Source organism: Perognathus longimembris, chromosome 5 (assembly GCF_023159225.1).
Source record: "Perognathus longimembris pacificus isolate PPM17 chromosome 5, ASM2315922v1, whole genome shotgun sequence".
NCBI lineage: Eukaryota > Metazoa > Chordata > Mammalia > Rodentia > Heteromyidae > Perognathus > Perognathus longimembris.
Genome location: NC_063165.1, coordinates 7,198,901 through 7,223,023, shown reverse-complemented (window position 1 = coordinate 7,223,023; position 24,123 = coordinate 7,198,901). Strand labels below are relative to the sequence as shown.

At 43.7% G+C, this 24,123-nt stretch overlaps 2 protein-coding genes across 10 annotated transcripts in view; one reads left to right on the top strand and one right to left on the bottom strand.

The window, feature by feature from the left end:
• Gart (phosphoribosylglycinamide formyltransferase, phosphoribosylglycinamide synthetase, phosphoribosylaminoimidazole synthetase) overlaps positions 1-4,748 on the bottom strand; it is a 28,242-nt gene extending 23,494 nt beyond the window's left edge. Inside the window, exons 1-3 of one of the 3 annotated variants that reach the window (XM_048346286.1) lie at positions 4,647-4,748; positions 2,146-2,328; positions 758-853 (exon numbers count right to left, since the gene is read on the bottom strand). In XM_048346286.1, coding sequence (XP_048202243.1) covers positions 758-853; positions 2,146-2,290 — 241 coding nt within the window. In that variant the 5' untranslated portion in view covers positions 2,291-2,328; positions 4,647-4,748. Of the gene's footprint in view, positions 1-757; positions 854-2,145; positions 2,329-3,240; positions 3,282-4,077; positions 4,196-4,646 lie in introns of those variants that run through there. The other 2 variants (XM_048346288.1, XM_048346287.1) reach the window with 2 other exon arrangements.
• Son (SON DNA and RNA binding protein) overlaps positions 4,257-24,123 on the top strand; it is a 34,662-nt gene continuing 14,795 nt past the window's right edge. For 4 of the 7 annotated variants that reach the window (XM_048346279.1, XM_048346281.1, XM_048346282.1 and 1 more), the window contains exons 1-6: positions 4,257-4,396; positions 8,306-8,472; positions 12,514-18,591; positions 19,716-19,876; positions 21,974-22,120; positions 22,788-22,976. In XM_048346279.1, the coding sequence (XP_048202236.1) occupies positions 4,320-4,396; positions 8,306-8,472; positions 12,514-18,591; positions 19,716-19,876; positions 21,974-22,120; positions 22,788-22,976 (6,819 nt within the window). In that variant the 5' untranslated portion in view covers positions 4,257-4,319. Of the gene's footprint in view, positions 4,397-8,305; positions 8,473-12,513; positions 18,592-19,715; positions 19,877-20,105; positions 21,581-21,973; positions 22,121-22,787; positions 22,977-23,069; positions 23,876-24,123 lie in introns of those variants that run through there. The other 3 variants (XM_048346280.1, XM_048346283.1, XM_048346285.1) reach the window with 3 other exon arrangements.

Sequence of the window (24,123 nt, the reverse complement as noted above, 5' to 3'; positions counted from 1 at the left end):
GATGCAAACAGTCACTTAGGGGATCCAGTGTCTCTCTGGGGAGAGGGCTGGTGGCAGAAGTTATTTTCACATTGTCTATATTTTACTTTTGTTTTGTTTATTTTTTGCCAGTCTTGGGGCTTGAACTCAGGGCCTCAGCACTGTCCCTGGTGTTTTTTGCTCAAGGCTAGCACTCTACCACTTGAGCCACAGCGCCACTTCTGTCTTTTTCTGTAGACATGGTGCTGAGGAATCAAACCCAGGCCTTCATGTATACGAGGTGAGCACTTAACCACTAGGCCATATTCCCACCCCCCACATTATCTACATTTTAAAACAAAATATTAGTAAGAGGCAATTCAAATCTAGCAAAGGGCTGGGCAATATGGGTCATGTCTGAAATCCCAGCTGATCAGGAGGCTGAGGTGGGAGGGATATTTATGCCCATTTGCTGGAGACCAGATTGGGCAACAAAGCAATGCCTCTTGTGAATTAGAACAGCAAAAAAGTCAACAGCCAGGCACCAGTGGTTTATGCCTGTAACCTTAGCTACTCAGGAAGCTGAGATCTAAGGATCACAGTTGGAAATCCAGCACAGCTAGCAAAGTCCATGAGACTCTTATCTCCAATTAACCTCCAAAAAAGTCAGAAGCGGAGCTTTGGCTCAAGGGTTGAGCTAAAACAAAAACAAAAACAAAAAACTGCTCAGGGACTATGCTGAGGCTCTGAGTTCAATCCCCAGATGGAAAATAAATAAATAAATAGAGGTTAACCTTACCAGCAGCCAGAGGTGCCTCTGGTCCCACAACCACAAATTCAATTTTCTCATCTTTGCAGAACTGAGCGAGGGCAGTGTGATCCATGATCGGGACAGCTGTGAACAGAGAACATAACCCACCATTTATAAAAACATTCTGTTTCAGTTAACCAAGTAAACAAAATGAAGTATAGCTCATTTCACCACCGAAAGCATTAAGCTATAAAACTTCACATCTGCTATCATGTATCCAATTATATGATGAGAATATGAGTGAACTTCCCTAAAAGCTATAAATCATGAATGGTCCATGGTACCAGTGTGTGTGTGTTGTATAGTAAACAAATGAAAGTGTCTGTCAGGTGTGCAGGCTCGTGCCTGTTAAATCTAGCTGCATGGGAAGTGGAGATCTAAAAGATTCTGGTTTTGAGAATGGCCTGGGCAAAAAGGAACACTACATCTTCACAAACATGCCCTTGGTCCCAGCTACGTAGGAGTGCCTAAGTAGCAGGATGAAAACCCTGCAAGTTTGGGTGCTGGTGGCTCATGCCTGAAATCCAAGACACTAAGGAAGTTGAGATTTGAGGATTACAGTTTGAAGCAAGTTAGGTAAAAAGTCTGTAAGACTCTTATCCCCAATTAACCACCAAAAAAAACTGTGAGTGGAGAAATGGCTCAAGTGGCAAAAATGCCTGCCTTGAGCATAAAACCTCAGGAACAGTGCCCAGGTCCTGAGTTTGAGCCCCAAGAATGGCATAAAACCAAACAAACAAAAGGAATTCAATGGGCTACCTTAAATTTACAACATATTGCAAGCATTCACATTTCCACATAAATATTTAAAGTTAAATTAAGAAATCATTCATGATGGAAAATGACTTAAACTGAAAGCACTCAGCTTTCCCCCTGGCAGCCATATCTTAGAACTGTCCTTGCTGCTGACCCCACCGAATTCCCCCCTCCCCTCTTCCCCCTGAACAAATGTACCCAGTAGTCTTGGCAGAGAGCCTGAGATCAAGGCCACATCTGACGCTGGCACCCCTGGCAGACAGAGGCTACTCAGTCAAAATAAGATTTTTCTCCTATCCCACTTCTACCTTGCCCACTTCATTCATTTCTGCCTAATGTTTCAAGAGACCCTAATTGCCTTTCTCAGGCTTTCCTTCTGAATAAAACCTGTTGAGTTCACCCTTTCTGCTCTTTTTTCTTTTCTTATGATGCAAACCTTAATAAGGGAACATATGATCTATAGTTCATTATTGTTAGTCTCCACTTTTAAAAATAATTTTATTGTCAAGGTGATGTACAGGGGGTTATAGTTACATACGTTTGACAGTGAGTATATTTGTCATACTTATTGCCCCCTCTCCCATTTTTCTCCCCCCTCCCACTTTTTGAAACATAATTACCAGTATTTGAAATCTTTCCAGAGCAGGCAGTGCCTGCATTTCCTGGGGCAACCAACACTTGTTTGACATGATGAGACTGTGCAAGTTTCCAGGCCAGTGTATGCTCCCTTCCTCCATTGCCAATTACAAGTACTCGGGCTGTCATTGCTTCCTGCAAAGTCGGAATTTAAAAGGAAAACAAATCTGTGGAAAGAAAGTCACAGTTGATATTTCATAATTCACATAACTTAGAAACTACTATTGGACATTATTCAGGAGGCTGAGATGTGAGGATGGAGGTTTGAAGCCAGCCTGGGAAGGAAAGTCCACGAAAATCTTACCTCCAATTAACCACCAAAAAGCCAGAAGTAGAGCTTGAGCAAAAAAGCTCAGGGTCAGTACTAAGGGTCTCAGTTCAAGCCCAAGATAGACAGACAAGACACAGACACACATGCATGCATGAGCATGCATGCATGCACACACAAAGACAGAAAAAGGGAAAAAAAGTGTAAATTTAATCGAACCATGGTATTGATATTTAGATGTGATGCCTCTGAGAGGTGATTATCAGGTTTGGATAAGGTCATTAAACCACCTAACTGAATCCTAGAAATTTTGCAAGGAGAGAGACCAAGTTCAAGCCCTAGTATCATTAAACACACACACACAGAAATGAGATTGATACAATTAATTAATGCACTCAGCAACAGAAAACAGTAGCGTGTTACATTCTTTCTGGAGTAACAGAGCCAAGCAAAGACATTTGAATGGATTTGGTAAAAAAATAAAATAAAAAGTGCCTAAGTATAAGGTCACATATATATATATATATATAAATTTAGGAGAGTTGCTGCTTTTAAGAAAGCCTAAAGGTTCACAAAAAAACAAAACAAAGCAAAGAAACCTGCAGCTGGAGACAGCAGAAAGAGCGGGAGTGAGGGGGTTAGCACACAGATCCAATACACCTCAACCAGTGAGCACATGGCCCATCCCCATCCCCATCCATCTTCCAGAAGTTACGGTCTACCTCAAGACCAGTTCCTACGTGCTCAATGAAATCCCGGCGCGCCAAAGCACAACCGCGGGCCACTGAAGTCAGAGGGGACGCTCACGCACCGGGTCCCGGCGGCCACGCCGCACGCACTCACCCACTGGCCGGAAGTGGCCCCGGGGGCCGCGGGGACGCAGCACGCGCCCCGCCGCCCGCCCCGCCCCCCGACAACCTCCCTTCCTCATTGGCTGGCCGGCTCTTATGCCCCGCCCTCCCCCCAAGTCCCTCCCGCCCTGGGCGAGGTTATCAGCGGGATTCCCTCCCACTCCTGGGTGCGGCCTGAGTCTGCCCCTTGGGGCCCATGTCCGAAACACCCGGCACACTTATAATCTAATCCCGCCACACTGGGCGCCCTTACACTCGGGGGGAGTGGGAGACCCACGAGGTCAGAGCCACGTTTAGGTCGCTGTGTGCCGCGAGCCGGGGGGGGGGGAGGGGGTCCGAGCTCAGCAGCTACTTGCTGAGGAAAAAAAAGTCTTGTGGTCCTGGCGAACGCAGGAGGCGCCCGGTTTTCCACTTAGATAACCACCTAGGACCTCCCATCGGCCCCTAAAAAAAATGAGGCCGATGACAGGAGGCGCAGAGAGCGAGATTGGACTAAACAGTGTTCCTGGTATTCAAATCACAGTAGGGCGGGGCCTAATTAGGTCCCCCCCCTCCCCCCCGCCCTCCCTCCGTCTGCATCTCCCGGATGAAACTAAACTTGGCGTCCCAACAAAACGCTTGGAGGGCCCATCGAGTATCACGAAGTCCTTCCCGCCCCCTTTCCTCATGGTCTTTCATTTCAGAGGCCTAGTGGATATTACGCCTCCCCACATAGTTAAAGACCGACAAGTGAAGCTGACAAAAAAGTCGCTTCAAGAGACGATTTTCCTGTAATGGCGCCTGCGTCAGACACTAACATGGCGGACTCGTTCGTGCGCGGAGCAAACGTCAGCATCTCTACCACAGCCGCTCAGAAACAGCCGAGGAGACCAGGATCGAGCTCGCTGATTGGCTCGTGGGCGGGGCAAGCAGAGCTGGGCGCTCGCCGACGGACCAATCAGGAGGGCTTTAAAAGGAATTGGCCGCTGCGCCTTCTCCCGAGGCATGCTGGGAGCCTGGAGGACTAGCGAGGAGGAGTTGAGAGAACGGAGCGGACGCCATGGCGGCCGACATCGAGCAGGTTTTTAGGTCTTTCGTGGTCAGTAAATTCCGGGAAATTCAACAAGAGCTTTCCAGGTGAGTACGCCCCGGCTTCTTCTGCTCCCAACGGGTTCTGAGGGCCCCATTTTAGCCTTCCGTGGTCATTCGTTCTTCGGAGACGCCGTCGTTCTTCGGCTCAGGCCCCGCTACGGCCCCGCCTGGGCCTGGGATCCATTTTACGGGCTCACCCTCCCACTCTCCCATCCACTCCTTCCCTTCCCCTCCGATGAACTTCCTCTTTGAGGCCGTGTTTCTCCCGGCTCGGGGCTTTCACCCTAGATTCTACCGGTCAGGTCGCTCCTTCGCCTTCCCTTCCCTTCGCTTCCCCGGTCGGAGGCCTTGAAGGTCCACCGCGGACGGGGCCTAGCTCCTTCCGCAGCTCCACCTCCTCCTCCGCCGCCGCCGCCGCCTTTCCCCTCCCCCCTCCCCCCCCCTCCCCGCCTCCGCCGCTTTCGCCGGCCGGCGTCGGTGACAGGAAAGGGTCCCCAACGGCCGTTTCTTGGGTAATTCTTCTATTCTGAGTAATATTGCAAGGCCCGGACCGTCCGGGAATCCATGAATTAAAACTATCGGGAACCTTGGTTTGCCCGTGCGTTTCGTTTCCAGCCAGGCAGCGGTTCTCTCTACAGCTTGAAATGAGAACTCCCTCACATTAATCCTAGGCCCGCCGGATCAGAACTATTCGGCCGAAGAACGGAAGGGGGGTGGGGGTGGGGGTGGCGGCTTTGAGATGAGCGAATACTTAGTTTTGTTCAGTGAGAAGTGAGACTTTACGTGTAGGTAGGTGTTCCTTCTCTCCCCCCCCCCCCCCACCCTCCTACCCCTTAACCATCCCCGCCACCATTGACGTATTTGTTCAACACGATATTTTATTTTATTTTGCCACTGCTGAGCGGACTTTACATAGGTGACTCGGGGGTTCCCACGAAATTTGACAGGGAGGAGATTATGAAAGAAAGAGTTGTTTACTCGGAATGAAAAATAGGGATATGGTTTGGGTCGTGGTGCCAAATTTGGTAGTCTCTCAGTAGGGTTTTTTTTTTGCATAAATTACTCTTTAAAATCCGGCGGTAGGAGAGATTAAGTCTTTACATAAATATGTGTTTCTAGTTCAAGTGTTTCTGCTAAGTCCTGTAAGTTGAGAGCAGGATCAAAGGATGTGAATTTGAAAATGAGCTGAAAACTCAGTTGTAAATTGTGAGGCAAAATAACGTAGGAGTATCGGGGAAGTTGTGAATTATTGCTGAATTAAAATTTTTTTAACTATCTTTTTAATCCTAATTTTTAAGAGAAGTATGTCTGCTCACTAAGTTGCTTTTTAACCTTTGGTGATGCTGCTAGTATTTTTACCATGAGAAGAAGCCTGGGTTAAGGAAGTATTTTCCCTGAAAACTTAAAAAACTTGCATGGAATGAGTATGTTTGCTTGCTTTAATAACACGTTTTTTATTGTAACTAATCTCTTTGTATATCACCTTTATCATAATAATAAAGCTTTAGAAAAATCTTATTTTAAATGAGTTTTTTTGGTTTGTTGTAGAAAATTTAGAAATTATAAGGGAGAAAACAACTGCCCATTACTGATATCCTGTCATTTTTATTATTACTGTTCTTTTGGTCCTGGAGATCAACCCAGGATGTTGCACTTACTAGGCATGCACTGTGCCACTGAGCTGCATCCCAGCCCTTTTTAAAATTTGTTTCTAACATTGAGCAAGGTTGTTGAAATCTCAATATTTTAAACATTTTCATGGCTACATAAAATTCCTTTGTATCAGTATATTGGTATATCTATGTGATTTGAAATTTTCATTGCTTTTTAGTAATTACAGCTATATCCTGGGTGCTTCTAAGGTGAAATTATTATTTCCTTATAGAGCAACTTAAAAAAAATCAGTTTCTTAATTTTTTGGGGGAGGAGAGCTGTTCTGAGGCTGCACTCAGGGTCTGTGTGCTGTCCCTGAAATTGCTTTTGCTGAAGTCTAGCATGCTGCCACATTGAACCACAGCTCCACTTCCGGCTTTTTTGGAGTAGTTTATTGGAGATTAGTGTCTCATGGACTTTCCTGCCCAGGCTGGCTTTGTACCACTATCCTCAGATCTCATACTCCTGTACCTAGCATTATCAGGCATCCGGTGCCTAACTGGTTTCATGTTTTTTAAGGTCCATAATTACTTAAATCTAAGTGCCTAGGAAAAGTAAAAGGCCTTGCATCAAGAAATTTTACAATGAACATTAGACAAAGCAGTTTATTGCTAGAGAAGTATTTTCTTCACATGTTAAATTAACAAAATGCATATTCTGAAAACAATTTTGTTATTTGCCATACCAATGAATGGTATCCTCTCATGCTTATTAAAGCATTTACAAAAAGTCATCAGTATGGGTAATAGGCTGATTATATTTAGAGTAAAGGATGTATGTACAAGTGTTTCAAGACTGGGTTCTCATTTTAATACAAGCTCCACTTCTTAGGAGCTGTGTGACCTTCAGATAAGTTTCTGATCTTTGTGCCTTATTATTTCTCTCATTTATAGAATCAGAATAATAGGGTTGTTCTTAGAGTTTTGTAGGGATTGAGTTAAAAATACAGGAAAATGTAACACAAGATACAGTACTTACATGATTTATGTTTCTTTCTTTGGAAACAAGGTTTTTAACTTTTTGTGCTTTTTCCTTTTTTACACGATTTGTATTTCTTAATAAGTAATTATTTTAATTTTTTCTTTTTTTGCTTTTGACTTTTTGACATGACCTCCACTAAATGTAAATTAAATTGTGTTATAGTTTTTTTAAAGTTTGCAAATGTACACATGAAAATAACTATGAATGAATGGCTTTATCTGATAAAATTTTGATCTGTGGATTGAAAGTGTTAAGCCATTTATTGGTATAAATGAATTGCCAATTGTTATGTGATTTTTTTTTGAATACCAGAAACATGTAAATACCAGGATTTTTAAATAGGTACATATTATGTGATCTTTTTTTAAATTTTTATGGTTTTTTATTAACAGTCTAAATGTGAACAGAATACAATTTCCCCCCCCCCTTTTTTTTTTTTGAGGTGGTGGGGGTGCCAATCCTGGAGCTTGAACTCAAGGCCTAGGCACTGTTCCTGAGCATTTTTGCACAAGTCTAGCCCTCTACCACTTGAGCTACAGGTCCACTTCCAGCTTTGTGGTGGATTCTTTCTGTTCAGGCTGATTTTAAATTGTGATCCTTGTATCTTCAGCCTGTCCTGTAGGTTGGAGCCACCTGCACTGGGATCAACTTATCCTTTTTACTCAGTATGTTTAAATGAATTTTGTGTTCCTTGGTATTGTTGAAGGTGATTATGATCTGTATACATGTGTGGCTTTATTATATGGCCACGATTTATGCCATAAGGTATTGTGATTTATCTCAACTAATTTTTTTCTCCTTTGGGAGATAGGTAAGTAACTCAAAGCCTCAAGTTATGTTTCTGAAACTATTTTATTTCAAAAGGTTTTCCTTGAAATCTGGTCTTTAAAACTCTTAAAACTTTCCAAATGCTAAAACTTGTGTTAAAAAATGAAAATATTGGGGGCTGGGAATGTGGCTTAGTGGTAGAGTGCTTGCCTAGCATGCATGTGCATGAGGCCTGCCCTGGGTTTGATTCCTGAGTACTACATATACAGAAAAAGGCAGCAGTGGCTCTGTGGCTCAAGTGGTAGATTGCCAGCCTAGAGCAAAAGAAGTTCAAAGACAGTGCCCAGGCCCGAAGTTCAAGCCCTAGGACTGGCAAAAAAAGAAAAAGAAAAAATGAAAATATTGTAATATATAGTGTTAAGGAATATTACTGGTAAACATCTACAGAAAAGGGGTGAGATGTATGAGCAGGATTATATAACAGACTAATATTTATTGATTCTTATTACATGATGTAGTAAATTATTGATTTTGGAACCTTTTCTTGTCAAGTGGAAGGAGTGAAGGCCAGCTGAATGGTGAAACAAATACACCTATTGAAGGAAACCAGGCAGGTGATGCAGCTGCCTCTGCCAGGAGCCTACCAAATGAAGAAATAGTGCAGAAGATAGAGGAAGTACTTTCTGGAGTCTTAGATACAGAACTACGATATAAGCCAGGTAAGCTGGACATAAATCTTCTCTCTCTTTTTCTCTCTCTCTCTCTCTCTTTCTTTCTCTCTCTCTCTCTCTAAATTTTGAACCTCATAGTTCCTTCCTTTCAAATGCTCAAAGCTAGTGCTCTACCACTTGAGCTACAACTCCACTTCTAGCTTTTTGGTGATTTGTCTCATAGACTTTCTTGCCAAGTCTGGCTTGGAATCTCAACCTTAGATCTCAGCCGCCTGAGACATGTAGGCATGAGCCATCAGTGCCCTGTTGATAGTTATTTCTTAAGTTTTTTTTGACTTACTATAGTACTCCTTGGGAAACAACTACACTTAAAAATGAACATTGATGCATTTACTTGATTTATGGTAGGATATGATTTTTGTCTATTTGAATAAGTATTATAGTATCTTCAGGATTTTTGTATTTGTTTTTATTGAGAACCGTTCTGTAAATGCCAATTTTGGAATGAACATAAATAGTGTCCTGGACCAAACTTCATCACCTTTGTTTGTTTTTGTTGGTTGTGGGGCTCTGGGTCTGGATGCTGTCTCTGAGCTCTTCAGCACAAGGCTAGTGCTCTAACCACTTTGAGTCATAGCACCACTTCCAGTTTTCTGGTAGTTTATTGAAGGTAAGAGTCTCACAGATTTTCCTGCCTGGTCTGGCTTTGAACCATGATCCTCAGATCTTAGCCTCCTGAGTAGCTAGGATTACAAGCATGAGCAATTTTAAAGCATACCTTTGGGGATCTTATTTTAAAGTCTCAACTTAGAAGTCCTATTTGCACATCCATTAAAAGTGCAATGAAGCTGGGTACCAGAGGCTCATGCCTGTAATCCTAGCTACTCAAGAGGCTGTAATCTGAGGGTGGGTGGTTGAAGCCTGTCCAGACAGGAAAGTCTGAGACTCTTCAGTAAACTACTGAGGAAAAAGTCAGAATTGGCACTCAAGTGATAGTGTGCTAGCCTTGAACAAAAGCAGCTTGGGGACAGCATCCAGGCCCTGAGTTCAAGCCCCATGACTGGCAAAAAAAAAAAAAAGGTGCAATGAAGAGGAGTCATATGGGAATTAAGGTTCATGGAATTGATTAAATAATTGATATTTAGAAATGAAGGGTTTATGATTAACCACAAAATAAGTCACTAGAAATTAGGTGTGGGATATGTTTTGTTCTTTTGCTAGGATGTAGTTTAAAAGTCACAACCTTCTTTAGATTTATGGCTCTCTAACCTTTTCTTGTTTGAGGTGCTACTTAACTAATTTTCAGTGTGAAAATGAGTTTTTGCATGTGACTTGTCATGTATTGGGTTTTCTTTTTTTTTTTTTTTGCCAGTCCTGGGCCTTGGACTCAGGGCCTGAGCACTGTCCCTGGCTTCCTTTTGCTCAAGGCTAGCACTCTGCCACTTGAGCCACAGCGCCACTTCTGGCCGTTTTCTGTATATGTGGTGCTGGGGAATCGAACCCAGGGCCTCATGTATACGAGGCAAACTCTCTTGCCACTAGGCCATATCCCCAGCCCTTGGGTTTTCTTTTCTATAATGGTAGTGGAAGGATTGTCTGAGTAGCTTTTGCTAAGATCTCGAAGTTGTCTAATAGAATATTTTGGTATTTAGAGTAAATTCTGCCTGGTTACAAAATGGGATATAAACTTTCTTCAGTAGGATATGTAAGTTGAAATGTTTTTGCCGTACATGGTAAGTGCTATAAGAATTAGCTGCCCATTTCTTACTAGTTTTAAAAGAGCAATTTTAGGGAAGCTGACTTATTTATTTTTGTGTCAGTCCTGGGGCTTGCATTCAGGGCTTTGAGCACTGTCTCTGGCTTCCTTTTGCTCAAGGCTAGCACTTTACCTCTTGAGCATTGAGCCACTTGCAGCTTTTTCTGTTTATGTGGTGCTGAGGAATCGAACCCAGGGCTTCATGCATACTAGGCAAGCACCCTACTGCTAAGCCACATTCCCAGTCCCAAAATAGATTGGCTTTTTTTTTTTTTTGGCCAGTCCTGGGCCCTGGTCTCAGGGCCTGAGCACTGTCCCTGGCTTCTTCCCGCTCAAGGCTAGCACTCTGCCACTTGAGCCACAGCGCCACTTCTGGCCGTTTTCTGTATATGTGGTACTGGGGAATCGAACCTAGGGCCTCGTGTATACAAGGCAAGCTCTCTTGCCACTAGGCCATATCCCCAGCCCTAGATTGGCTTTTAATTAGACTATAATACAGATGCAGTAAGATAAAATTTGAGTTCTGTATTGGTGGCTTAAATTTGTTCAGATGTTAACATACTGTCACCCTTTGCTGACAGCTTACTCTTGGAGAGGCATTGTTGTATGTATTTTACATGTTTTTTTAAACAAATTTAATTTTTCAGGGATCAGAACGAGAGCTGTACTTAAGCTACAAAAGCACTCTGCTGCTGTGCTACATCTTTAGTCCCACTTAGCCTTGTTTTGTTGTTGTTTCTTTCTGCCAGTCCTGGGGCTTGAATTCTGGGTCTGGGCACTGTCGTGTTCCCCCTCCCCCTCCCCACTCCATTTGAGCCATAGTGCTGCATTCAGCGTTTTCTGAGTAGTTTGTTGGAGATAAGAGTCTCATGGGCCTTTTCCTACAAGAGGTGGCTTCAAACGATGATCCTCAGATATCAGGCTCCTGCGTAGCTAAGATTATAGGCATGAGCTACTAGCACCTGGCTCACTTAGCATACTTTGTTTTTTTTTTTTGGCCAGTCCTGGGCCTTGGACTCAGGGCCTGAGCACTGTCCCTGGCTTCTTCCCGCTCAAGGCTGGCACTCTGCCACTTGAGCCACAGCGCCGCTTCTGGCCGTTTTCTGTATATGTGGTGCTGGGGAATCGAACCTAGGGCCTCGTGTGTCCGAGGCAGGCACTCTTGCCACTAGGCTATATCCCCAGCCCACTTAGCATACTTTTAACTTGCTTTGTCTCCTAACTGGAAGACACATTAATGTTAGTAATTTTCCCAAAGCCATGTATCTACTAAGTGTAAGATTAATTCAGGCTTCAAGAGCAAGCACTCTCTTCAAAAGCCATTGTCATGATGCTTCCTAAATATACAGCTTAATAAAGGAATTAAAAATCACTTATCTCTATCTCATCTGAGTAACCTGGATACTGTATATACTGGTATTAGAACTAGGGAAGTGAAAGGGAATATCAAACCCAGGAGACAATGAATTAAAAGACAAACGACTCCAAAAGCAATACTTGCAAAGCCATTTGGTGTAAACCAACTGGGGGGAAGAGGGGGAATGAGGGAGGAGGTAACAAATAGTACAAGAAATGTACTCATGGCCTTACGTGTGAAACTATATAACCCCTCTGTACATCACTTTGACAATAAATAAGTAATTATTTAAAAAATAAATAAAAACAATCACTTATGTGTTGTTGTTTTTTTCCTAGTCCTGGGGCTTGAACTCAGGGCCTGAGCACTGTGCCTGGCTTCTTTTTGCTCAAGGCTAGCACTCTGCCACTTGAGCTACAGCGCCACTTCTGGCCATGTGGTGCTGAGGAATCGAACCCAGGGCTTCATGTATACGAGGCAAGCACTCTTGCCTTGAGGCCATATTCCCAGCCCCTTATGTGGGTTTTTAAAATAGGAATTATTATGGAATATGAAAGAATTGTGGTTTAAAATTGCTGTAATTTGAGAGCTGGAGGAAATAATTATTTTAATGTTTAGTAAAACGGTTTCTTCGGTGCTGGGGATTGAACTCACAGCTTTGTACTTCCTAGGCAAGCACTATTCCTACTACTAAGTATACCCAACCCCTGGACCTAATCTTATAATTCTGATTGCATTTTTTTTGATAAGCTAAAAAATTACTTTTATCTTAAGCTTTAATTGTTAAAAATTAAGTGGCAATATGAGAGTAATTGACTTACAGAAAATTTCATACCTTTTCATTTACCATGAGGTGTATTACGTTATGGTATTTTAGTGTAGAGTGAAGATGCTGGTTTATAATGATTTATCTAAACCTACTTTGGGTAATTGTAGGTTTACTTTTGTTTTACAAAATAATTTCTATTACTTTCAGACTTGAAAGAGACCTCCAGAAAAAGTAGATGTGTATCTGTACAAACAGATCCTACTGATGAGATTCCCACAAAAAAATCAAAGAAGCATAAAAAGCACAAAAACAAAAAGAAGAAAAAGAAGAAAGAAAAGGAAAAAAAATATAAAAGACAGCCAGAAGACCCCGAGTCAAAGCCGAAATCTCATCATGATGGGAGCATAGATTTAGAATCTGATTCCTTTTTCAAGTTTGATTCTGAACCTTCAGCGATGGCACTGGAACATCCTGTAAGAGCATTTGGCCCACCTGAGACCAATGATTCCCCTGAAGTTATGCTAGAACCTCCAGTAGTACCAATGGAGTTACCAGAGCCACACACCTTAGAAACTCTGAAGCAAGTTACAAAACCTGCAGAGCTGTCAGTTGGATCTGCATCAGTAAGCTTAGAGCAGTCTGTGTCAGTAACACAGGAACCATCTGTGACAAAGATTCTGGATTCCTTTGAAACAGCACCAGTGCCTGCTACAACAGTAGTGCTGAAGTCATCTGAGCCAGTAGAAACAATGTCAATGGAATATCAGATGCAATCTTCACTGAGATCTTCGGAGAGCAGATCTCCAGAGCCATCAAAGACCATGTTGGTAGAGCCTCCTGTAGCAAAAGAAACCCTTGTAGCAGCAGAGATAGCTACTGAGGTTTATCCTGAACCAAGCACATCAATGACAATGGATTTTCCAGAGTCATCTGCAGCTGAAGTGCAGAGATTGCCAGAGCAGCCTGTAGAAGTACCAATGGAGATCGCAGATTCATCTGAGACAAGACTACAGGAGTCGCAGGAGCTGCTTAAGACCACAACGTTGGAGCTGCCGGAGTCGTCGGTGGCCTCAGTGCTGGAGATGCAGGGGCCACCTTCGACCTCCGTGCCGGAGATGCAAGGGCCCTCTGTGACTCCAGTGCTGGAGTTACTTGGGCCCTCTGCTACCCCGGTGCCAGAGTTATCAGGGCCCCTTCCTACCCCAGTGTCCGAGTTGCCAGGGCCCCCTGCTACAGCAGTGCCTGAGTTGCTGGGGCCCTCTGCGACAGCAGTGCCACAGTTGTCGCAGGAATTGCCAGGGCCCCCAGCATCACCTTTGGGGATGGAGCCACCACAGGAGGTTCCAGAGCCACCTGTGATGGCACAGGAGTTGCCAAGCCTGCCTGCAGTGTCAGCAACAGTAGAGTTGCCAGGGCAGCCTGCGGTAACAGTAGCAATGGAGTTGACCGATCAACCTGTGACGACAACGGTGTACCAGCACCAGCACGCTATGAGGATGGCAGCGGTGGAACATCATGGGCATCCTGAGGTGACAACGGCTACAGGGTTGCTGGGGCAGCCAGAGGCAGCGATGGTGCTGGAGTTGCCTGCACAGCCAGTGGCAACAACAGCGCTGGAGTTGTCTGGGCAGTCTTCAGTGACTGGGGTGCCAGAGTTGTCAGGGCTGCCTTCGGCAACTAGGGCACTGGAGTTGTCCGGGCAGTCTGTGGCAACTGGGGCACTGGAGTTGTCTGGGCAGCTTATGGCAGCTGGGGCACTGGAGTTCTCGGGGCAGTCTGGGGCAGCTGGAGCACTGGAGCTTTTGGGGCAGCCTCTAGCAACAGGGGTGCTGGAGTTGCCTGGGCAGCCTGGGGCGCCAGAGTTGCCTGGGCAGCCTGTGGCAACTGTGGCGCTGGAGATCTCTGTTCAGTCTGTGGTGACAACATCGGAGCTGTCAACGATGACCGTGTCGCAGTCCCTGGAGGTGCCCTCGACGACAGCGCTGGAATCCTATAATACGGTAGCACAGGAGCTGCCTACTACATTAGTGGGGGAGACTTCTGTAACAGTAGGCGTGGATCCCTTGATGGCCCAAGAATCCCATATGTTAGCTTCTAACACCATGGAGACCCATATGTTAGCCTCCAACACCATGGATTCCCAAATGCTAGCCTCCAACACCATGGACTCCCAGATGCTAGCATCCACCACCATGGATTCCCAGATGTTAGCCTCTAGCTCCATGGACTCCCAGATGTTAGCCTCTAGCTCCATGGACTCTCAGATGTTAGCCTCTAGCTCCATGGACTCCCAGATGTTAGCCACCAGTTCCATGGACTCCCAGATGTTAGCCACTAGCTCCATGGACTCCCAGATGTTAGCCACCAGCTCCATGGACTCTCAGATGTTAGCCACCAGCTCCATGGACTCCCAGATGCTAGCCACCAGCTCCATGGACTCGCAGATGTTAGCCACCAGCACCATGGACTCCCAGATGTTAGCCACCAGCACCATGGACTCCCAGATGTTAGCAACTAGTTCTATGGATTCCCAGATGTTAGCATCTGGAACTATGGATTCTCAAATGTTAGCTTCTGGCACCATGGATGCTCAGATGTTAGCATCTGGTACTATGGATGCTCAGATGTTAGCATCTAGCACTCAAGATTCTGCTATGATGGATTCAAAATCTCCTGATCCCTATAGATTAGCTCAGGATCCTTACAGGTTGGCTCAGGATCCCTATAGGCTGGGTCATGACCCCTATAGATTAGGTCATGATGCTTACAGGTTAGGACAAGATCCCTATAGATTAGGGCATGATCCCTACAGACTAACTCCTGATCCCTATAGGATGTCGCCTAGACCCTATAGAATAGCACCCAGGTCCTATAGGATAGCACCTAGGCCATATAGGTTAGCACCTAGACCCCTAATGTTGGCATCTAGACGGTCCATGATGATGTCCTATGCTGCAGAACGTTCCATGATGTCATCTTACGAACGCTCTATGATGTCTTATGAGCGGTCTATGATGTCCCCTATGGCTGAGCGCTCTATGATGTCAGCCTATGAGCGCTCTATGATGTCAGCCTATGAGCGCTCTATGATGTCTCCTATGGCTGAACGCTCTATGATGTCAGCCTATGAACGCTCCATGATGTCAGCTTACGAACGCTCCATGATGTCCCCTATGGCTGATCGATCTATGATGTCCATGAGTGGTGACCGGTCTATGATGTCATCATACTCTGCTGCTGACCGGTCTATGATGTCATCGTACTCTGCAGCTGACCGATCTATGATGTCATCCTACACTGATCGTTCAATGATGTCCATGGCAGCTGATTCTTACACTGATTCTTACACTGACACATATACGGAGGCATATATGGTGCCACCTTTGCCTCCTGAAGAGCCTCCAACAATGCCACCTTTGCCACCTGAGGAACCACCAATGACACCACCACTGCCTCCTGAAGAACCCCCAGAGGGTCCAGCATTGCCTACTGAGCAGACAGTGTTAACAGGTGAAAATACTTGGCCCACAGAGGTCCCAGCATTACCTCCTGAAGAGTCTGTACCACAACCTGAGCATCCAATGAATCAAAGTGAGATTTCAGAACCTTCAGCAGTACCTGCTAATTATTCAGTGTCTGGATCAGAGTCATCAGTGTTAGCATCCGAGACCATTGTGACAGTACCAGAAACACAAGAGCCAGAGTCTGCTGGTATGTCAACACCTGTTGAGTCTGCTGTAGTAGCTGAACATGAAGTGGTTCCAGAGAGACCAGTGGCTTGTATGCTGCCTGAAACTCCTATGTCGGCTGAATCAACCATGCTAACATCAGATCCATCTATTATATCAGATAGAGCAGAAGCATTTGAGTCCATGAGAGCTTCAGGACATGTTGCCTCAGAAGCATCTGTGTCCCTGCTGGAGCCCACAGTAACTATTCCAGAGCAAACAGTGGGTGCTGTGGAGCTGCCAGCCATGGCTGTCCCAGAGCCTCCTGCTGTGCCACCCCCAGAGCCTCCTGCTGTGCCCCCCCCAGAGCCTCCTGCTATGGCCCCCCCAGAGCCTCCTGCTGTGGCCCTCCCAGAGCCTCCTGTTGTGGCTTTCCCAGAGCCTCTTGCTGTGGCTTTCCCAGAGCCTCCTGTTGTGGCTGTCCCAGAGCCTCCTGCTTTGGCTGTCCCAGAGCCTCCTGCTGTTCCAGAGCTTCTTGCTGTGGCTGTTCCAGAGCCTCCTGCTGTGGCCTTTCCAGAGCCTCCTGCTGTGACCTTTCCAGAGCCTCCTGCTGTGGCTGTTCCAGAGCCTCCTGCCACTGCTGTCCTGGAAGCTCCTGCTGTGGCCGCCCTGGAGATTCCAGCTGTGGCTGAGTCAGAGCATGTTACTGTTCCTATGTCAGTTGTTTCTGCCCTGGAGCCGACTGTGCCTGTCTTGGAAACAGCAGTATCAGTCCATCAGCCTGCTGTGATTGTTTCAGAACCATGTGTTTCTGCCCAGGAATCTACTGTGACAATTTCAGAGCCTGCTGTCTCTGACTTAGGGCAGACACAAATAACTGAGATGGCTTTAGAGCCTACACCAATGATAGTTGAGCCTAGTGTTATGTCATCACATGTTATGAAAGGGATAGCTTTACTATCCAGTGATCAAAATCTTACTTCAGAGGTTGGTATGCAGCAGATTCCATTGCATTCAGGTGAAGTGCCACATGTTGAAGGACACCTGAGTGACTCTTACGAAAGTGGACATGTTCTAAATACAGACCTTAATAACCATCTAATTAATAAAGATATGGAACATAGTACAGTGTCTGCTACTGGCACCGATCCTATTGGTGAAACTGGTGAAGAGAAAATTTTGCCCATCAGTGAGACTCAACAATGCACAGTATTGGATACCTTTCCCGGTGTTAGTGAAACTGAAGTAGGAGGAACTCTGTCTTCTGCAGATCCCCTGGCTTTGGAAGCTTGTAAAGGTATTGAGTTTGCCACAGCATCTGCTCCTGATGCAGTTAATAAATATGATGTTGAAGTATCTTTAACTACTCAAGATACTGAACATGATATGGTAATTTCCACCAGCCCCAGTGGTGGTAGTGAAGCTGACATAGAGGGACCTTTGCCTGCTAAAGACATTCATCTTGACTTACCATCTAATAATCTTGTTAGTAAGGATATAGAAGAGCCATTACCTGTTAAAGAGAGTGACCAAACATCAGTTGCTCTCAGCCCTCAAAGTCATGGAGAAGATAAAGAAATAACTCTCCCTACTAAAGAAATACTGTCTGATTCGGGATTTCCTGCAAGTATTGATGAAATTAATGAAGCAGACCTGGTGAGACCATTACTTCCTAAGGACATGGAACGTCTTACAAACCTTAGAGCTGGTATTGAAGGACCTTTGCTTGCAAGTGAAGTTGAACGTGACAAAATAGCTGCCAGTCCAATTGTAGTAAGTGTTCCTGAAAGAGCTTCAGAGTCATCTTCAGAGGAAAAAGATGATTATGAAATTTTTGTGAAAGTTAAGGACACACATGAAAAAAGCAAGAAAAATAAGAACCGTGACAAAGGTGAGAAAGAAAAGAAAAGAGATTCTTCGTTGAGATCTCGAAGTAAGCGGTCCAAGTCTTCTGAGCACAAGTCCCGCAAGCGTACCAGTGAGTCTCGTTCCAGGGCAAGGAAACGATCATCTAAGTCCAAGTCTCATCGCTCTCAAACACGGTCACGTTCGCGTTCAAGACGCCGGAGGAGGAGCAGTAGGTCAAGATCAAAGTCTAGAGGAAGGCGTTCTGTATCAAAAGAGAAGCGCAAAAGATCTCCAAAGCACAGATCCAAATCTAGGGAAAGAAAAAGGAAAAGATCAAGTTCCAGAGATAACCGAAAAACTACTAGAGCTCGAAGTCGAACCCCAAGTCGCCGGAGTCGGAGTCACACTCCAAGTCGACGAAGAAGATCTAGGTCTGTTGGTAGAAGAAGGAGTTTCAGCATTTCCCCCAGCCGCAGAAGCCGTACCCCCAGCCGCAGGAGCCGCACCCCCAGCCGCAGGAGCCGCACCCCCAGCCGCAGGAGCCGTACCCCCAGCCGCAGGAGCCGCACTCCCAGCCGCAGGAGCCGCACCCCCAGCCGCAGGAGAAGATCAAGGTCTGTGGTAAGAAGACGAAGCTTCAGTATATCACCAGTCAGATTGAGGCGATCAAGAACACCCTTGAGGAGAAGGTTTAGCAGATCTCCCATTCGCCGGAAAAGATCTAGGTCTTCTGAAAGAGGCAGGTCCCCCAAACGTCTAACAGATTTGGGTGAGTTTTTTTTTTTAATTTAATAGCATTGTAATAGAGAATGACTTATATAGGAGTTTTTTTGCATCTTGAGTCAAATGGAGTACTTTGGGTTATTTAGAGATGATCAGACAATGGGGATAAATGCATGTAACGGGTTGAAAGACTTGCTTTGGAGCATATTAAAACCAAGTGTTTCTGTATTTCAATGGTTGAGCCTTCTTGCTTGCCTTTACTAAAAATGGAAAGCAGAAGCAGATGGGGAAACCTTGTTATATTAAAAACAAGGCTAGCATACATCTTTGCAAAGAAACACAATTTTGATGTGTGAAAGTAATTTTGATAAGTATAGCTGGCAATGGAAGTTAATGGATATTTTGCATCTGGGAAGTTCCCCTTGGCAGGTGATGCTAGCAAAGTTCGGTCATATTTTTTTTTAATGCTCTTAATTTTTCCTGATATTAAGTATGCACAGGTGGTTAAAACTTGATGGATGCATGGTTATCTGCTGGATAATTTTTCAACAACTCAGTAGTTTGGCTCATTTTCATATCAGGTCTAAAGCAGAAGTAATACAGCTAGGTCTGCATTTAGTTCACCAAGTTTTCTACCTTCTTTTTTATTCCAAGTAGAACAGTGTGTAATTCTCTAAATGATGACATGTTAGTAAAGGAGACATAAGTAAAATCTATATGTCTTTATTTACCAAATGGTAAAACTGCCAAGTGATGATGGCCACACTAGTAGTGTTCAGGGCTGTTAGCACAGTTAATTTGGCTTAAGACTTGTTAGATGGGGTGGCACTCTTAATCTGGGCTCAAGGAACAATGATGCTCTTGTTATATTAGGAAACTAATTTTAAGGTCAAATAATTTGTAGAAATAAAGTTGGGCTTGTGTCTTAGTGTTTGTGACTGAGTTACTATAGTTTTGTAGTAAATCAGCTATTTTCTTGGGATAGGGTAGTGTTTGAGTAGGAAATCAAGTAGGAAATGTAGATTTGTTTCTTTAAAAGAATTAATGATTTGATTACAGCTGTAAGGTAGAGCAGGAAATTGATGTCTTTAATTTTATTACCACTTGAAACTTGATAATACAAAATGCATAGCCTTTAAGAAGACTGCTTCTTACACTTTCCTCTTACAGATAAGGCTCAATTACTTGAAATAGCCAAAGCTAATGCAGCTGCCATGTGTGCTAAGGCTGGTGTTCCTTTACCGCCAAACCTAAAGCCTGCACCTCCACCTACAATAGAAGAGAAAGTTGCAAAAAAGTCGGGAGGAGCTACCATAGAAGAACTAACTGAGGTAAGCTAGACAGAATTCGTTTTCATTCTTAAATGGATTATTCCAGGGTTGTTGACTCTGGAGTGTGCCAAAACCTGAATTGTGGGCTGAACTGATAATGGCTGGCACCGAGTGGCCAAAACCCGAAATACAGATGTGGCAGCGGCAGAAGCTCTGTTTAGCAGGCCATTATCCGGGATGGCTAAGCTCCGCTAGCTAAAAGTTACTTCCCATTACTTTTGCTTTCCAGTTTTAGAAGCCAAACTGACTGAGGAGTGGGACGGTTCGTTTGAATGGAGGAGGTGTTGAGTGAGCAACACGCAGAAGCTCGCCTACAGTTTCGTTTCCATTCACGACGTGTTCACTGATCGCCACGAGTGTACTGCATAAACGCAAAGACACAGACAATCTTCAGAAATGATCTTTTGCCACCGGAGCTTGGAAATTAATGAGAATAGCTGGCCATTGCCTGAAAGGAACTTCTTTCGCATCAACATTTCGGGTTTTGGCTGTTTGGTACCAGCCATTGGCGATAATGGCCGGCCATTATCAGTTCTTCCTCTGCGGTTCGGGTTTTGGCAGTAACATATATTTTAAATATACTTATTTTTGTTCCTAAGAATTTGGTCTTTTCAATCGAGGCTTTTGGGGGGGGAGGTTTTTTTTTTTTTTGCGGGGGGAGGAGTATGCTGAAATATTTGCTGCTAGGATCCAGAAATACCGTATTGTTTCATATACTGAAACTCGTTACTAGCTAGCCTTATGCTAGCCTGCCACTCTCAATATATTCTGTTCCCATTGGTTACATGCTTGAAATACTGTGTTTTGGCTAAGTGAGCTTTTTAATTCCTATTGTAATATTTCAATTGATATTAGATGTGACAAATTCTGCTTGTATAGAGACAGATCTACTCAAATTTACTGACCTTTTTATGAAGCCAGGTAATAAAGTCTATTCCTTTGCTTCTTAAGGAGGAATTGACTTTGCTTTATGTGTCAGACGGCATCAATTGCACCCTCTCCATCATGCCTTATTTTTCATTCTTAAGTTGTATTCTTTGACTCATTTGACAAAACATTTATGGGAAGACATGTTACTGTCTACTATTCACAAAAATTTCAAATCTTATTTTTACCATATATTTGATGAACATAAAAATTTCTTAGTTTCTTCACTATGAATTGTAGCTTAAAAAAAAAGACCTAGCAAAAACGTTGATTGCTCACTTACCAAATCTAAATTCTTTATCTAAGATCCTATGAACACTTAGTGTTTTGTTTTTAGCCTCATCTGCAGTGCTCGTGTCCCTCCTAACAGGTTTTTCTCACTTCACCACCACCTGACCAGGATGGCTTTCTTTTCCTTTCCTTTCCTTATCAACTCTTTTTCTTTACTATGAAAATCTGGCTTACAATTTTTCAAGGAACATTTTTTCCCCCCTCTATCCAAACCTTGACTGACTATTCTCTCTTTAAGCCTCTGTTCTTTTAGCACTTATGTACTCAATTTGTATTATATCAGTTTGCACTTGTTATTGTGTTGCTCTGTAAAAAAGTTCTTGCATTATTTCATGTATATGTAATTTGTCTCGTATTATTAGATTGTAAGCTCCTTGGGAGCAGGGACCATGTCTTCTACATTTTTTTTTTTTTTGTATTCCAAGACAGTGCCCAGTACAGTGCTCTGCACATAGTAGGTGCTCAATAAATGTTGTTGACTGACTAGCCAGTGTGTTTAAATAACAGTTACTGAGCTGAATTACTTTTTTTGGTGGTTGTGGAGCTTGAACTCAGGGCTATCCATGAGCTTTTTTTCACTCATGGCTTAGCACTCTACCACTTTGAGCTCAGCGCCACTTCCAGTTTTCTGGTGATTAATTAGAAATAAGAGTTTTTTTACTTTCCTGCCCAGGTTGGCTTTGAACCATGATCCTCAGATCTCAGCCTCTTAAGTAATTAGGATTACAGGTGTGAGCCACCGATGCCCGGCTTGAATTACTTTTTTTTTTAACCTATCAATAGTCTTGTTTCCTTTTGTAATTTGATCTTATGTGATGATTTAAAAATTAAGCATGTTCTATGTAAACCATAAGATGTATCTTTTTTTTTTTTTTAAAGAAATGCAAACAGATTGCACAGAGTAAAGAAGATGATGATGTAATAGTGAATAAACCCCATGTTTCGGATGAAGAAGAAGAAGAACCTCCTTTTTATCATCATCCCTTTAAACTCAGTGAACCCAAGCCCATTTTTTTCAATCTGAATGTAAGTATTAGTACTTATGGATTGATAAAATGACATAATACGTGAAACTATTTAAATACAACCTAAACATGGATTTAAGTGTATTAGGGTATGTGTGTACTGGGGCTTGAACTCAGAACTTGAGTGCTGTCCCTGATCTTTTTTGTTCAAGGCTAGTACTCTCCCACTTAACCCAGAGCTCCACTTCTGGCTTTTTTGGATTGGAGGTGAGTCCCATGGACTTTCCTGCTTGGGTTGTCTTAGGACGTTGATTCTCATATCTTAGTCTCCTGAGCAGCTAGGATTGCAGATGTCTCGCTCAGATTAGGTTTTTATTTAAATACTATGAGAAGTAATTAAAAAAAAACCAAAACATTTCCTCCCAGTCTAAACGTTGCCTTTAGTAATGTTGAAATTCTTAAGAAACCACTTTTGGAAGATTTTGTTTGCCCCACTGTGGAGCTTGAGAGAGCCTACCGAGGTGCTGTCCCTGAGCTTCTTTGTGCTCAAGGCCACCTCTCTACCACTTGAGCCACAGTGCCATTTTAGATAAGAGTTTCACGGGGACTTTTGCTTCCTGGGCTGGGTTTGAACTGCACTCCTCAGATCTCAGCCTCCTGAATAGCTAGGATTACAGGCGTGAATGTATCTTTTATATGAGTTTTAATTAAGAAATGTTGTCTTTTAGATTGCTGCAGCAAAGCCAACTCCACCAAAAAGCCAGGTGACATTGACAAAAGAATTTCCTGTGTCTTCTGGATCTCAACATCGGAAAAAAGAAGCGGATAGTGTTTATGGAGAGTGGGTTCCTGTGGAGAAAAATGGTGAAGAAAACAAAGATGATGATAATGTTTTCAGCAGCAATTTGCCCTCAGAGGTAAGATGAATATTTTGTTTTCCTTTTTATACCTGAATCTACCATTTTATTGTTATTTTATATCTGATTTGGATTCTGTTTCACTCTTCATAGGGCCGGGTTAAACGGCAGGGCCGGGTTAAACGACAGATGAAACAACCCGCAGCTTCTCATTTGACAGTAACTCGATGCAGTTCACTTTGTGGAACCAAGCCACAAAGTGAAAAGCATCGAATTGCAGAGAACAGTGTTATCACAACCCTACCCAACATTGGGCCCTCCTTGCATTTGTGGGAAGGTAGCCCAAGGTACAACTATTTAGCTTCCCGTTTTGCTTCAAGGCTCTATAGCTCTAGATTTTGGTGGTAGCAAATTTGTTGGGTTGGAAGCATTGAGCGGAGAGAGGCAGATCGTCAGGTTCAACACAAGAAGTGGATTTGGAAAGGTCACTGTAGGCTTATGTGAACATCTTGGGCACATACCCCATTGCCATTTAATGATGGTTCCTTACTATTACTTTAGGTTATTGCTCAGATAGCCTTTAATTTTATTCAATTTCCCCTTCCCTGTGCTACCTTGGCCCTTTTGCATTCTTGTGTTTAACCTAATGTTCAGCCTTGGTACTCCCTTCCCTTCTCCTTCCCCTCTTTGCCACTATTGAAAGTTGGAGAAGTGGAATTTACTCAGTGAAATTTCCACCAGGCTATAGTTGTATCTTGTCAAAGTGACGTAGTAACAATGCCAAGTGTGAAAACAGCCCCATTAAAATGCCGCCTGATTAAATGTGCTGCTAAATATAGTGCACATGAAAACAGCAAGACTGTATATATATGTAAATATATATATATCTGTATCTTTGTATGTATCTATGTATCTGTACCTTTGCTGTATCTTTTAATAAACAGTTTACTTTTATTTAACTTGTTGTGCAAAATCACGCTTGGGGGATGTGGGAGGGTGGAGACTTTCTAGGGGGGGGTGGGAGTTTTCAATGATACCATAGACTAGTTGTCATCACCACTTGCCCTTGGTTTCCAAAGCCTTGACATTTGTGCAAGTACTAGACTAGACAGCTGATGCCCTTTTTAGACTTGTGCAGTTGTAGGATCTGTAGGTCTGAGACCACTACTCTTCCCTTGAGGTTCTTTACATTGGCATATCATCATCT